The sequence below is a fragment of the Canis lupus genome, chromosome 1, assembly GCF_011100685.1.
Source record: "Canis lupus familiaris isolate Mischka breed German Shepherd chromosome 1, alternate assembly UU_Cfam_GSD_1.0, whole genome shotgun sequence".
Taxonomy (NCBI): Eukaryota; Metazoa; Chordata; class Mammalia; order Carnivora; family Canidae; genus Canis; species Canis lupus.
In genome coordinates, this window is record NC_049222.1 from 48,139,668 (window position 1) to 48,156,505 (window position 16,838).

The window sequence follows — 16,838 nt, forward strand, 5'->3', positions numbered from 1 at the left end:
CCTCTTGTTTGTGAGATTCATTTACAGTGCTACACGTATCAGTGGTTCACACATTTATATTTCTATATGGTATGTGACTCAGCGATTGATGGATATATCACAACCTACCTTCTACCATAGATGGGCATTTAGGGAATTGCTAGTTTAAATCCATCATAAACAATCCTGTTACACATCTTATACAATTACACTGTACACATGTATGTTCCTCTAGGATTCTCAGCTAGAAGGAGAATTAGACTGTTGGGCAGTATACATACTATGCAACTTTATTAGATACTGCCAAACTGTTTTCTATAAAGTTTAGCCAATAGGTACTTCCATCTCCTAAAAGCTATGCCTAAAGTTAATTTTTAGATGTGAAATACAACATTCTTTGTTATGCACTCAAAGTGAAGAGGTTTTTTTCCTTGTCAGACTGACCTACATATTCCCTAAATCCAGACACAAAAGCTGCAGTGTCTGGATTCAGGGCTTAGTAACATCAGTTATACTAAGCATTCTCCTGACCTTTGACTTACACTCTAAAGTTAAAGCACGTAAGACAGAAGAGGCAGACACTGGCCAGCACCACAATAGAAGGCTCTCAAGAATCCTCTCCTTTCTCGAAGAACTAGCTGAGCACCCAAAAAGAGCAAATGCATTCAATATTTTTACTGTGCTTTCCATGAAAGGCAAAATTCTTTACTAGAAATTATGTTATTAACTTTCATTACATTCCTGACTATAATCATGAAACAGACAAAATACATTACTATATCTTTTGCCTGGAGGGCAGCCTGGGTGGCTCGGCAGTTTAGCGCCGCCTTCAGCCCAGGGCGTGATCCTGGAGACCTGGGATGGAGTCCCACGTCGGGCTCCCTGCCTGGAGCCTGCTTCTCCCTCTGCCTGTCTCTCTGCCTCTCTCTCTCTCTCTCTCTCTCTCTGTGTCTCTCATGAATAAATAAATAAAGGTCTTAAAAAAAAATCCTTTAAAAAAAAAAAACTGTATCTTTTGCCTGGAATGATTCAAAGGGAAAAGTCATCTATGTTTTGTCTACATTAGTGTCATGGAGAAGTGTATGCATCTGTATAAAATGCCAAATGCATCTCCTTTATCATTTCAGCATCTAAGAGTTACATATGTATGTGTGTGTGTGTGTATATATATATATATATATATATATATAATCATCTCATACATGTAATAGTGAAAAAGAGTAGTATTAACAAACACAGTAGAATAGTATTAGACACATATTAACATATACACTCCCCTTTAAAAATAAGGGAAGATGGTCACTCCATTCATTAAGCATGCACTTCTGAAGAGCATGAGATGGAAAACATCAATCTGCTGGTTTTCTTGGTCAGCCTCAATTTTCTTTCATGAGAGCTCTATGGTGATTTAAAGGGTTTTCAAAACTAATTTTGGCTACTGTTAATTTTTACCTTTCCGATCCACTTTAGAACCTACAAGATGTGATTTTGGGTATGTGAAAGCTAATTAGTGAGCACCTGCTCTGTATAGGTCAAGTGCTATCCTCAGACCAACAGTGCCCAGTAGATAGAATCCCTATCGCACCCTTGGATCCAAGATAAGACACTTCTCAGGCAGTAAAGTAACTGAATCAAGACAACACTGAAGTGGTAAAACCAGTGATTAACTCACTTGTCTAATTCCAAAATTTATACATATTTGCCTACCCCATGCTCGTAAAATCACTTCCATTGAGATTTCCATTAGTACAAAGAAGCCAATTAATATTTCATAGCTGACACTTACCCTAGAATAAGTGATCCAGTAAACTTTATTATATTTCCTTCAAAAAGAAAGAAAAAAGGTCAGTATGATAAGTTTTCATTTTAAAATGTGACAGGAAATACGCAACAGTGTCTCTACCTGTATTATATAATTAGATAAAAAGTTACTGATATTTTTCCATGAATATGATTAATTACTATCAACACAAGGCTTCCTATCCTTAGACACAGACAAACGAACCAATAAGCACTGGGTACAAAAATATATTCTGTATTTCACACTCATTCTCACTTCCTACTCTTCTACCCTTCTTGTATCTCTTACTCTGTCATCCCCAACAAATCAGTAGAGACTGTAGTGCTACTGCAACGCTGATGTTGACAGGCCTACAGTGCTTCCACTGAATGCAACAGTCATGAAGCTAACTTGTCTTCTGACTCCTTCTAGTTCACAACCAATTAAATAAGGGAATGGGAAGAATTCTATCACTACTAGGATGATACTGTTTGTGAAGAAGGGACACAAAATGACTCTTCCAAAGGAATTATGTTACAGTTGGTAGTTAAGCGCCATATGTATATAGTCCCATTAAAAATACTGGTTACATTCTATGAGTTTACTTATAATTTTTTTTGTTTGGAACTTAGAAAACTTTTTTTTTTTTTTAATATTAATAAAAAAAAAAAAAACCCTCCTAGTGGAAGACACAGCTAGCTGGCTGTTCAATATATGTAAGGCCCTTAATCCTTATTAACACAACCTAATTACTATCTAAAAGTATTCACAAATTCCTGACTCTTGCAGTTAGGGTTGGCTGTGCAACACAGTTGTAGCCCATCAGATATATATGAAAGCCTGTAAGTAGTAGTCCCTCCCCAAATAAAAAGACAAAACTTCGTAAGATGGCTTTTGGCCTTTCTCCCTTCTTAAAGTCTAGAGATTTAGTGACTATCTTGTGACCATGAGGACAATAAAGATAACGTAGCAAGAAGACAGAAGAATTGCTAAACTGTGGTTCCTACTTTAAACTGTCTCTATCTTGACATCCTGTTACATAAGAAAAAATGAAAATTTTACTAATTTAAACCACTGCAGTTAAATTTCTATTACACGCACTGAAGACAACCTTTATGGAATCATTACCCCATAATTGTCAGATACTGCTACCTGCCTGCAAAACCTATATAATCTTTAACTTATTGGATGTGTAGAAGTAGCCCTTTGTCAGAGTTTCGACTTAGACTACTGAGAACACATTTATCCTCCCTACAAAGGGATAAGGAACTCTCCTCGATCAACCTCTCTATATATCAGGCAAGGGAGATGAACATTCCTCCCAAACTCCAAGACCATAGTAATGGTTCCAGAACTGGGAAGGGGACAGTTCTGGGAGGTCTGCAGGGATGAGACCCTGAGAAGTCAGAGCTTCGTGACTGCAACTTCTCTGGGATGTTTTTCCTTCTAACGTGGCTTCCTAGACTTCCCTGCATCCCTGGCCCAACCCTGTGGGCCCTGGGAGCATCTTGTTTCCTTCTCTACTTGTTAGGTTTCTTTTTCACTGGGCCCTGGGAACAGAATATAGTCTCACAGCCTTCTGTCCTATCCTAAATTCACATTTTTGTTCTTTACAAATGATGAGAGAAGAAAAGCTCCTTTCTTTGTTCCAACCCTTCTTTTATATTTAAAATACAAAATCACAGAATTTTCTATATGAAAAGGATCTATCCTAAAAAAAAGATCTTAAAGACAAACAGAAACTCCATGAAAACAGGGACTCTGTCGTAATCCATATTGTATCCTCAGGGCCTAGAATAGTACCTGGCATATAGTAGATAGTGAATAAATAATTTGCCAAATGAATGAAAGATGATTGTCTTCTCTTTTACAAATTAAGGTGAGGAATAAATAAGGCAAATATTTACAAGTAAAGATAGTAGATCAGCACTAGATCCTAACCTCCCACAGGACAAGCACAACATCTTCTTTGCCCATTGGTGAATTCCCAGAACCTAATACACGTGCCTGGCACCTTGTTGCCTGGCACCTTGTTTCACAGAAGCTTAATAATGAATGAGAATGTAATGATATTTGAGTTTGAAAGGATGAGCCTCAGGGCACCTGGGTGGCTCAGTTGGTAAGTGTCGGCCTTCTGCCTTCAGCTCAGGTCCTGATCCCGGGGTCTTGGGATCAAGCCCCACATCTGGCTCCCTGCTCAGTGGGAGCAAGTTGAGCTCCCTCCCCCTCTCCTTCTCCTTCTCCCTGCTGCTCCCCCTGCTTGTGCACACACTCTCTCTATTCTCTCAAATAAATAAAATCTTAAAAAAAAAAAAGAAGAAAAAAAGGATGAGCCTGAATCTGACAGGAAACATATAGAAGACAAGATTCCCAAAAACAGGGGTATGCATGGCTCTGGGCCTACAAATTTGGGGTGCACTATTAGTACAAAAAGACAGAAACAATTCTGAAATTTATCATGGATTAAGTTTTTGTGGGCCATGTGGGAAACTCGGCCATAATTCTATCAATGTTTCTTTAAGAAATACTGTTTAAACTGTACTCACTGATATCTCTCCAGTATGTGATACTTTTGAGTGGAGGAATTGAGGTTCCTATTCTTCTGCAGCAGATGAGACAATAAGCGGCCAGGGACATTCTATGTATTTAGAACAATTGTAACAAATTTAACTTGACAGCTAATTAAAAACATTTGACTATAAGAACATGCCACAATCACAGTAGATTATCTAGAGAGTTAGATTTTTCAAGACCAGGAAAAAACTTTTCCATTAAAAAATTTCATCCTTAAAAAAAACATATTAGAATAGTATCTTGTTAGAATAGTATCTTGTTATTCTTCTCCAAACTAAGTGCAACTGTGAACAATTATTAGGAACCAAGAAGACATCGATTATTAACCAGAATGTCAATATATGAATTTAAAAAAATTTAGTATCTTTAAAAATATATATATACATAGAGATAAATAGATATTTATATTTACCTTTGATGACTGAAGGCCCTACAGAAATGAAAAGCGCTCAAAATGAAAGACATACTTAGAACCCATGGAGGTATTTAGCTCTCCTCTAGCTCCTTCAGGATGATAACCAACAAAGTTTCAAATCTTTGTTAACTGTTGGCATCCTACCAGAGAAGAACTGTCGCTCAACTACTTCATTGACTGAGTAAAGATGATCGAAATATGATGCAATGGTTTCTAGAACAACTCAGTATTCTAGAATCATCAGATTATCTTTGGATAAGACTTATTTTCTTTTGTTTTTGCTACAAAGGAAAAGAAGAAAAGTGTATTGAGGGATTCATGTGAGAAAAGATCTTTTGGTTCAACATATATAAAGTCCTAGCAGCTTTACACAGATAAAGGGGAAATTACTTGGGTGTGTATGTGTGTGTGTGTGTGTGTGTGTATGTATACACAATAAATGAGATATATATATATTAAAAAATATGTTGGAGAAAACACAAAATAGGGGCACCTGGATGGCTCAGTCAGTTAAGCACCCGACTCTTGATCTCAGCTCAGGTCTTGATCTCAGGGTTGAGTTCAAGTTCCACGTTGGGCTCCACATGGGGCGTGGTGCCTACTTAAAAGAAGAGAGGAAAAAAAAAAAAGAGAGAGAGAGATAACACAAAATAAAAAGCTTTTATGTTTTTTCTTGTAATTCCAGCGCATCAATTGGTGACTAAACAAACCGGTTTCAGCAAGAGGTAAACTTATAAAGGTCACTGTTTTAAAGGTCATTGTTTCTTCATTTCTCACTTGTTTAATAGGTATCCATGAGACATAAGAATACTGGTGAGGACTGCAATGAAGTAGATGTTCATGTAACCAGGATAGAATCCAATGTAAACTACTTTGAATTTGTTTATAGATTTGCATTTTACTACAGGACAACTTAAGGAAAACAAAAGTACCTATTGCTTCTTTCAATCCTGACACCACAAAAGCAATTAACTATATAAAACATTATACAAACACTCTTTGCTATTACTTCTCTGGCCTAAAAAGCTTCATATTGTTAACTTAAACATCCCTCACTCGCCACCACCATAGTATGCTTCCTTCCTACTAAATCCTGAAAATAAATCTAAATCTACTGGAAATAGGTCCTCAACTAATTTCCTTCTGGGTTTCCTAGATGACATCACCTTTGCAGCTCTCTCCAGAATAAAAGGCTCCATTTCTTTCTTTTTTTCTTTTTTTTTTTTAAGTATGTCTTGAAGCCAGCTCTTAACTAGCTTCATTCTTACTGGAGTTCAATTTGCCAACATATAGTATAACACCCGGTGCTCATCCTGCCAAGTACCCCGCTCAGTGCCCATCAGCCAGTCACCCCACCCCATCCCCACCCACCTCTCTTTCCACTACCCCTTCTTCGTTTCCCAGAGTTAGGTGTCTTTCATGTTTTGTCACCCTCACTGATATTTTCACTCATTTTCTCTCCTTTCCCCTTTATTCCCATTCACTAAATTTTATATTCCCCAAATGAATGAGACCATATAATGTTTATCCTTCTCCGATTGACCTATTTCACTCAGCATAATACCCTCCAGTTCCATCCACGGTGAAGCAAATGGTGGGTATTTGTCGTTTCTAATGGCTGAGTAATATTCCATTGTATACATAAACCACATCTTCTTTATCCATTCATCTTTCAATGGCTACCGAAGGCTCCTTCCACAGTTTGGCTATCGTGGACATTGCTGCTATAAACATCGGGGTGCAGGTGTTCTGGTGTTTCACTGCATCTGTATCTTTGGGTTAAATCCCCAGCAGTGCAATTGCTGGGTCATAGGGCAGTTCGATTTTTAACTCTTTGAGGAACCTCCACACAGTTTTCCAGAGTGGCTGCACCAGTTCACATTCCCACCAACAGTGCAAGAGGGTTCCTCTTTCTCTACATCCTCTCCAACATTTGTTGTTTGCTGTCTTGTTTATTTTCACCATTCTCACTGGTATGGGGAACCCCGGGTGGCTCAGTGGTTTAGAGCTGCTTTCGGCCCAGGGCATGATCCTGGAGTCCCAGGATCGAGTCCCACATCAGGCTCCCTGCATGGAGCCTGCTTCTTCCTCTGCCTGTGTCTCTGCCACTTTCTCTCTCTCTCTCTCTCTCTCTCATAAATAAGTAAATAAAAATCTTTTAAAAAATTAAAAAATAAATTTTCAAAAAAAAAAAAAAAAGGCTCTATTTCTTACTCTCTATTTCCTCAGAGTTCTTAATGACTTCTCAGCTCTCCAGCCCCAAATAACCTTCCATCCCTCACTTGTCTGGGAGTGAGAATTAAAATAAGTATTTTTTAAGATTTTATTTATTTATTCATGAGAGAGACACACACAGAGAGAAAGAGAGAGAGAGAGGCGCACAGACACAGACAGAGGGAGAAGCAGGCTCCCCACAAGGAGCCTGATTCAGGACCCGATCCCAGATCCCAGGATCACACCCTAAGCCAAAGGCAGATGCCCAACCACCGAGTCACCCAGGCATCCCTAAAATAAGTATCCTTAAAATAAGTCTTAGGCTTCTAGAGTGAGCATTCCCATCCCATTCTATTTAGGATTATCTCGGTTACCGGATTTTGATTGGAACTGAATTGAATTTACTGATTCATTTGGGAAGAACTGATTTTATATGGAGTCCCTCCATTCATGAAAAGTTACATCTTTAATTTTTTTTTAGGTCTTTTGTAATTTTCTTCACAAGGGTCAAACATTTTTCCTTTCTGTTTTTTCCTTTCATGGGAAATACATACACAAATGTATAAAATGTAGAGAGAGAAATCAAGAGAATCCCATCAGCTTCAAAAATCAACACGTGGCCAATTTTGTTTCATCTATACCCGCTCTGTCCAAATAAATTTCTATATGATAGATATTTCCTATATCTGTACTACCAGTGAGAAAATACAGAGTGTGATTAAGGAACTAAAATTTTTATCTTATTTTTTTAAAGATGTTTATTTATTTATTCATGAGAGACACAGAGAGACGCAGAGACATAGGCAGAGGGAGAAGCAGGCTCCATACAGGAGCCCGATGCGGGACGCGATCCTGGAACTTCTGAGCCAAAGGCTCAACCGCTTGAGCTCAACCACTTGAGCCACTCAGGTGTCCTTATCTTATTTATTTTTAATTTAAATAGCTACATGTGGCTACTGGATTGAACAGGGAAAGCTATACCAAAAACCACATTCATTTTCCATCACCACCCCACCCCTTTATCTTGAAGCAAATCCAAAATATCTAATAACTTAACCTTGTATTTCCTTAAAAAATTAACTACCATATGTCAAAACAAATATCATCCAATATCCAATGAGTGTTTCAATTGTTTAATAAACTTTTATTTTACTTAGCATTGGTTTATGACTGTTTTATTTGGATTTTCCTCTTTTTGAATTTGTCTTGATAATATCCATTTTTCAAGAAAATAGGTACTCAAGTTTTTGAAATCATTAGCATAAAATTGTTTATGCTATTTTAGTTTTTCATGCCTAAAATTGCCTACTTTTTGTGTTCTTGGCATTGCTTATTTGTGCTTTTTTTTAACTTTTGAGCAATCTTGTAGAAATTTATTAATTGAAACATGTATTTTTTATTATCTATTGGTTTTGCGAATCATCTCTATTTTATTTTCTATTTCTACTCTTCATTATTTCTTTCTTTCGGTTCATTCTGTCCTTTTCTTAACTTCTTTAAAATAATGCATAACAAATATATTAGGAACATTTCTTAATCTTTCATAAATGAATTTAAGATGATAAATTCACCTTTAAATTTTGCTTTACCTAAATTTCACAAGTCCTGATATTGCCACCATGACTGCCTCCAATCCATGGGTTGTTTAGGGTTGTTTTTAGTTTCCAAACATATGAAATTTCTAAAGATTTATTATTATTATTATTATTATGGTATTAGGTAGCTCATATTCTTTGGAATTGCGGAGACTTGTTTTGCTACCTGGTAATAATCAACAGCTATAAATGTATCACACAAACTTATTCTTACTTATGGCAGAATTTAGTTATATTCATTATAACAAGTTTGTTAATTGTGTTGTTAAGTTTCCATAGTCTTACTAATCTTTGTCTCTATGATCTACACAGCACCTGAGAGAGGTTTTTAACAACCTTCATAGTGGCTTGTGCATTTGTCAACTTCCCCTTGTAGGTATCCATTATTTCTTTAAATTATATATTCATTCAACAACTATTTCTCTAAGTCCCTATGAACCAGGAGTGTTCTAGGCACTAGAGACGTAGCAATAAGCATGAAAACTATGTCCTTGCCTTCATATATCTTACACTCTATTGCAGAACTCCCCAATCGGTGAGTCAAATGAATACTATCATTTGTCATGATGTGAAAAGATGTCATTATGTATGTGCAAATTCATGATTAGGACCATACCACCCAATTCATCATCATATATGCATCCTTGTTATTAATATTTATTGCCTTAAATTCTATTTCATATAATAACAGTATTTCCTTAACAAGTATTTAACTATCATATTTTTCCCGATCATGCTTATAATCTTTTGGTATCATTTATATTGAATTTCAAAACTGTCTTTTAATAGATTAACCCATTTACATTTATTGTGCATTGGATAGATCAAGTTTTACTATCCTTTAACTGGTTTAAAGCTATACTATTTTTTAAGAAAATAACTGCATTTTAAACATGCTATATAAAGTGTAACCTTAAGCAATGCTGTATCCTTCCGAATGAGTTGTTTTTAAAAGCAGTCTAAGTATCTACCAACATTTTTGCCAATTTCTTTCCTTACCATTGGTTTTTACCTCTACAACTTCCTTCTGGGTTCAAATCTCTCATGATGAAGTTATATCTTTTGGTAGTTCTTTCATAAAGACCTACATGTAGTTAGCACTCTCAATCTTAGCATGTCTGAATATATTTCTTTTTTTTAAATAAATTTATTTTTTATTGGTGTTCAATTTACCAACATACAGAATAACACCCAGTGCTTGAATATGTTATATTTCAATCTCTTTCTTAAAACATAGTTAGCTGGGTTTAGAATTCTAGATTAACAGGTGGTTTCCTCCAGCACATTAATAATATTTCCACTGATATTTCATCTCGTATTTCTTGTTGCTCATGAGAAATCCATTGCAAGCCTAATTTTTGTTTCTTCATAGGCAAAAATAATAAAGAGGTTAAGAATGTTCTCCGTAGAACCATACTCCCTAGTGTCAAATTCAGCTCCCCTAACAACCTGTACTGACTGTATGTTTTACAATAACTTTGACATTTTGACGTCCTCAGTACCCAGGTGACTACCTCTTCCAGATTTGGCTAATTTCTAGAAATTTTAAACTTGCTTATAGTACATCTTTCATATGCAAGCCAACCAATCTATTATAGTCTACTCTCAAACACCTCCCTATCACACACCAAGTCAATATTCTCTCTGCCCTGTATCAATGCAGGACCAAGTATCAAATAACTAGGGACCACCTTTATAGCCTAGAACCTATCAAAATTATTCAAACTATCCAATCCTAAACTTGTTCAGTTTGCCTATTATCTCATCCATTCCTTCCCACAAATACCATAACAAAGGCTCTGGCCCATGGTTTCCCCTAAATTTTACCCCTGACCAATCCTGACCCTTCTCCATGTGGTCCTATATAGTGTAGTGTAGCCCCTCCTCTTGGGGACTATAAATAATAATAAGCTCTTCTCTTAATGCAGTCACCTCTGCCATCTTAAAATACATGATTAAAACAAAATCCTGGGTATATTTTAAAATACAACCAGGCATAGGATTATGGGCTAATTAACCTCTGTGTCTCACTTTCGTTTAGGACCAGTTTAAAAGGTTATTATCAATATTATATGAGCTAAAACACGTAAAGCACATAGAACAGTACCTATTTCAAGTTAAGCGCTTAATAAATGTTATTTATTGTGATCATGATTATTATATTCCACCTGGCAAGGGTTTTTAAAATTTTTTAAGAAGATTTTCTTTATTCATTTGAGAGAAAGAGAGCACACACCTAAGTGGAGGAGAGGCAGAAGAGGAGGGAGAGACAAACTCCCCACTAAGCTGGGAGCCTGATGTGGGGCTCAATCCCAGGACCCAGAGATCACGACCTGAGCTGAAAGCAGACACTTAACTGACTGAGCCACCCAGGCACCCCCATCTGGTAGTTTTAAAATCTGTTTTTGATATTCTTAAACTTTTCTACTTTTATGTCTGGGTATGCGTTTGTTTTTATACATCCTGCTCAAGATCTGGTGTGTTCCTTCAATCTTAAGAACTTGTAATTTTCTTCATTTCTGCAATATTCAGGACAATTATCACTTTGTCCTTCATTCAATTTTTTCCTTCTGATCTCCTATTAAATGTATGTTAGACTTTCTTATTCTGTTTTATAAACTTCAATTTCTTCCATACTTTCTTCCTTTTTCTCTCTGACATGGAGTAAGAAAGAGCCCCAAATCTATCTTCCAATTCATGAATTGTGTTTTTTAGCTGTAGTTAGCCTGCCATTCACTCTATTCACTATTTCACTAACTTTTTTAATTTCTAAAATTTCTAGTTGGCTCACCTTCATACTTGTCTGCTCTTTTGACACACTATTCTGTTTTTGTCTTCCAGTATGGCAGAGTTGCTTAAGTGGCCACAAGTTATTCCTTTTCCTATTTCCATGTTTTTTGGTAGTAAACTCCTATACTGACTCTGGACTGGCCTTATACCTGACTTTGGCCATAAGATCGTAGAAAAATGATGCAGGCAGAGACCTGAGATGCACTTGCATTGAGGCTTCCGTTATTGCTGCTCTTGGGAACCCATGACCACCATGTGAAGGTGCCCACATTAGTCTGCTGGATGATAAGAGAAATGTTGCCCAATATCCCGATTAGTCCAACAACCAATTACTAACTGAAAGCACCAACTGCCAGGCATGTGAGGCCATCCCAGACTAATTCACTCCTAGCTGACCCTACAAACCTCATTTCTAACCTTTAGACTGGGAAGCAATAATAAAAAGATTGTTTTAGCTATTTGGCTTTGGGGTAGTTTAAAATGCAACAAATAGCTAACTGATACATATGGTTTCTAAACCTTCCTTTACACTTTAAACATAGTATAAAGTTTGTCTGTTGGAACTACTATTTCTAATAATTAGGGCTGGTTATCCTTTTTGGTAATCTGTTTGCTTAAATTTTTTGTAATCTTTGATTAAGAGGTCATCTTCAAGTGGGAATATTTTCTACAGGAGTCCTATATGCTCTGAGCCATAGCAGACTTCAAATTTTCTCAAAATATAAAAGGTATTACTAATTTACAGATTTCTCAACTTGGATTCCCAGCATTATAAGGACAGTGTCAATTCAAACCCCACAAACATAAGTGGTGTATACTTAGAGTTCCAATTTCCACTCTTTCATGTTCCTGGTAAAGTTTCCAATGCTATTTCTATAGTCTAATGGGAAGAAATCTTCTAATCCCTATCTCCTTGAAGGTATATGCCTTTCGGTATCATCTTTAACTCTACATGTGTGGTAAGTCCAAGTAATTAAGTTCTCCATCAGTTTCTAATAATCCTGTAAATTCTTCAACCTTCCCTCAGTGCTATGACTTTCTTCTGAGTTTCTTTTTCTCCTCCTTCTCACAATTCCAAGTTCTATTACATTTTAACTAAAGTTTTCATGTATGTGAAAGAAGCAGAGGGTTACTGCCTGGAAGTAAAAGTAATTTTTTAAATCTAAGCACATTTTTCCTTGCTTCAAATCTTTCAATAATTCCTCATTGTCTAAATCAGTATCTCTTAAAAATTGTTCTCAGTTTCAGAGGAAAAGTAACAATTTTGTTCATACACATTGTTTTTCATTTTAAGGTGATTTAGATATGATAATACCCTGTTAAATGTTCAGTTCCAAAGCTTTGACAAATGCAATCAAACCAAAATATAAAAACACTCTTACCAATCCAAACATTTTTGTGCCCTTTTGTTATCAAATCTCTTTGATACCAGTTTTGGAAACCACTGATTTGTTTTCCTGACCCTAGTTTTACCTTTGCAAGAATGTCATATAAATGGAAACATACAGAATGTAGCCTATAAGTCTGATTTCCTTTACTTAGCAAAAAGCAATTGAGAATTATCTGTGTTGTTATATCAGTAATTCATTCTTTTTACTGGCTAGTATTATTCCATACATGGATATTACTGGTTTGTTTATACATTCCCCAGCTGAGGGATATTTGGGTTGTTTCAGCTATAAACATTTGCATACAGTTTTTTTTTTGTATGAACATAAAATTTCATTTCACTTGGGTAATAATCTAGATGTGAGTCAAACATAAATCTATTTTAACTTTATAAGAAACTGCCAAACTTTTCCAAACCGGATGTACCATTCTGTATTCCACCAATAAATTATTGGAGTTCCAGATGTTCTGTAACTTCATTCATACTTGATATGGTCAGTTGCTTTTATTTTATTCATTCTAACAGGTGTGTAGTAATAGCTCATTATAGATTTAACTTGCATCTCATCAATGATCAATGATATTGAACACCTTTTCATGTGTTTATCTGTCACCTCTATTTTTTCCCTTTTTACTTTTTTTAAAAAAAATTATTTAAATTGAATTTAGTTAACATTTAGTGTATTATTCAGTTTCAGGGGTAGAATTTAGTGATTCATAGTTGTATATTACATCAAGAGCTCTCCTTAATGCCCATCATCCAATTACCCCATCTTCTCATCCAACTTCCCTCCAGCAACCCTCAGTTTGTTTCCTATAGTTAAGTCTCTTATGGTTTGCCTCCCTTCCTGTTTTTATCTCATTTTACTTTTCCTTCCCTTCGCCTATGTTCATTTGTTTTGTTTCTCAAATTCCACAATTAGTGAAATCATTTGGTATGTCTTTCTCTGACTTATTTCACTGGCATAATACCCTCTAGTTCTATCCACCTCGTTACAAATGGCAAGATTTCATTCTTTTTTGATGGTTGAGTGATATTTCATTGTGTGTGTGTATACATATATATGTATGTATACATACATATACATATATACATACATATGTACATACATATACATACATACGTACATACATATACATACATATACATATATATGTATATACATATACATATATATATACACATATATATGTGTGTACACACACACACGGGCAGCCCCGGTGGCGCAGCGGTTTGGCACCTCCTGCAGCCTGGGGTGTGATCCTGGAGACCAGGATCGAGTCCCACATCAGGCTTCCTGCATGGAGCCTGCTTCTGCCTCTGCCTGTGTCTCTGCCTTTCTCTCTCTCTCTCTGAATAAATAAATCTTAAAAAAAAATTTATATATATATATATATATTATAAAATCACATCATCTTTATCCATCCATCAATGGACACCTGGGCTCTTTCCATATTTTGTATCTGCCATCTCTATTCTTTAGTGAAGAGTATATCAAAATCTTTTGCCCGTTTTTAATAAGATTGTTTGTTGAGGATCCCTGGGTGGCTCAGCGGTTTAGCACATGCCTTTGGTCCGGGGCGCGATCCTGGAGTCCCAGGATCAAGTCCCACGTCAGGCTCCTGGCATGGAGCCTGCTTCTCCCTCCCCCTGTGTCTTTGCCTCTCTCTCCCTCTCTCTATGTCTATCATAAATAAATAAATAAATAAACGAACAAACAAACAAATAAATCTTTTTAAAAAAAGATTAAAAAAAAGATTGTTTTCTTACTGAGTTTTGGGAATACTGTATATATTCTGGATAAAAGATCTTTGTTAAAAAAAAAAAAAAAAAGATCTTTGTTAGATATACAATTTGCAAATATTTTCTTCCAGTCTATGGCTTGTCCTTTCATTCTCTTAACTGTGTTTTTAGAAAGCAAAAATTCTCAATTTTGACAAAGTCAAATTAATCCATCTTTACTTTATGAATGCTTTTGCTGTTGCATAAAAGAAATCCTTGCCTAACTCAAGGTCACCAAGATAGTCCCCTATAGCTTTCCTTACAAGATTTACAGTTTTAGGTTTTTACATTTAGATTTATATAATCCATTCTAAGTGAATTTTTGTATAGGGTGAAAAGTATTGGCCAGAGTTGTTCTTTTTACAAATAAATATGCAATTTTTTTTACAAATAAATATGCAATTTTTTTCAGAATCATTTGTTGAAAAGACTAGCATTTCCTCATTAATTGCCTTTGCATCCTTGCTAAAAAATAATTGTGTCATGGCCATGTGTATACATGTCTACTACTACATATTGTTTCATTAATCTGTATGTTGACCCAATTATTATATTGACTTCCTTTTTGACCCACAGAATATTTAGAAGTGTGCTAATTTCCAAATATTTGGTTACTTCCAGGTATCTCTGATTTTTAGCTTAATTCCACTGTGGCTGGAGAAAAGGCTTTTTATATTTTCAATTTTTTAAAAATTTGGTTTGTTCTATGGCACAGAATATGGTCTCTCTTGGTGAATGTTTCATATGGACTTGAATGTACATTCAGTTGTTTTGGGGCAGAGGGTACAAATGTCTACTAAATCAAGTTGGTTGGTAGTGTTTTTCAGGTCTTCTCCTTTCTGACTTTATGTCAGCTCATTCTGTTGATTACTAACATAGCAGTAAACCATTAAAGTCCCTTATAGCTAAATTAAGGAGTCTGAAGTTTACCTTGAATTATAGGAAGCTGTTGGGGGATTAACCTTAAGAAATGGAGTAACATGGTAAAAAAATTTTTTTAAACTTGACAAGACTGCGAATAGTCTGGAGAAAAGCCAAAGCAGCAGTGGCGAAAACTAATAGAGACGCCTTTAATGATAATCAAGGAGAAACGTGTACTTGATTTAAAGCAGCCGCTCTGGGATCCCTGGGTGGCTCAGCGGTTTAGCGCCTACCTTTGGCCCAGGGCCCGATCCTGGAGTCCTGGGATCGAGTCCCACGTCGGGCTCCCAGCATGGAGCCTGCTTCTCCCTCCTCCTGTGTCTCTGCCTCTCTCTTTCTCTCTCTATCATAAATAAATAAATAAATCTTAAAAAATAATAAAATAAAATAAAATAAAATAAAATAAAATAAAATAAAATAAAATAAAGCAGCCGCTCTGGGATGCCTGGGTGGCTCAGTGGTTGAGCATCTACCTTTGGGCTCAGGTCATGATCCTGGGGTCCTGGGATCAAGTCCCATATCGGGCTCCCCATGAGAAGCCTGCTTTTCCCTCTGCCTATGTCTCTGCCTCTCTCTCTTTCTCATGAATGAATAAAATCTTAAAAAAAAAAAATAAAGCAGCAGCTCTGAGAAAAATGACCTAACAGATTTAGAAACTATTAAGAAAACAGATTCTAATAACCACTTGAAAAAGGTGGAGAATAATGAATAACAGGGAGATGGTTATAGTTCTCAGTTTCTGGTTTGGAATACTGGGGTATACAGGGGTTATACAGGTAACATTTACCAATATAGGGAAATACAGGAACAGAAATTAATTTGGGAAGGATAAATCCCAATTTCATATGCTAAGAGTAAGGTTCCTTTAAAATATTCACAGAAGATGTCCATTACATTATATGGGTTCAGCAGACAGGTCTAAGCTATACAGATTTGAGTCAGTAGCACATATCATTAATTGAAACTATTTGTTGAGGTGAATTTATTGAAGAATAGTGTATAAAAAAGTCCTTCTAAAAATGCATTTTAGGATTATCAGATTATGAAAATGCAGATTCTAAGGCACTATTTTATTTTTATTTTTTGAAAAGCACTTGTTAGCATTTAATGAACTTCCCCCTATGTGGCTTCAAGCTACTAGAACACAGGCGCCCCCCCCCCCCCACACACACACCCTTTATCTTCCCCTCAGCTTTTCTACTGAAGAATTTGGCTTTAGGCACTATTTTAGATTGAATTTCTGTTTTTAGTCTCATAAGGCTGCAACCAAGATGTTAGCAGGGCTGCATTACTTATTGAAAGCTCTGAGTGAGAACTCAATTCCAGGCTCTTTCAGGGTGTTAGCAGAATTCAGTTCCATGCAGCTGTCAGAGTGAGGTCCTGGTTTCCTTGCTAGTT

At 36.1% G+C, this 16,838-nt stretch overlaps 1 protein-coding gene across 2 annotated transcripts in view; it reads right to left on the minus strand.

Moving 5' to 3' along the window:
- SERAC1 (serine active site containing 1) overlaps positions 1–5,303 on the minus strand; it is a 51,348-nt gene extending 46,045 nt beyond the window's left edge. The window contains exons 1-4 of one of the 2 annotated variants that reach the window (XM_038526433.1): positions 5,242–5,289; positions 4,746–5,029; positions 4,306–4,397; positions 1,766–1,802 (exon numbers count right to left, since the gene is read on the minus strand). In XM_038526433.1, the coding sequence (XP_038382361.1) occupies positions 1,766–1,802; positions 4,306–4,397; positions 4,746–4,798 (182 nt within the window). In that variant the 5' untranslated portion in view covers positions 4,799–5,029; positions 5,242–5,289. Of the gene's footprint in view, positions 1–1,765; positions 1,803–4,305; positions 4,398–4,745; positions 5,030–5,241 lie in introns of both variants that reach the window. The other variant, XM_038526434.1, reaches the window with a different exon arrangement.
- Between the last annotated feature and the right edge of the window lie 11,535 nt (positions 5,304–16,838).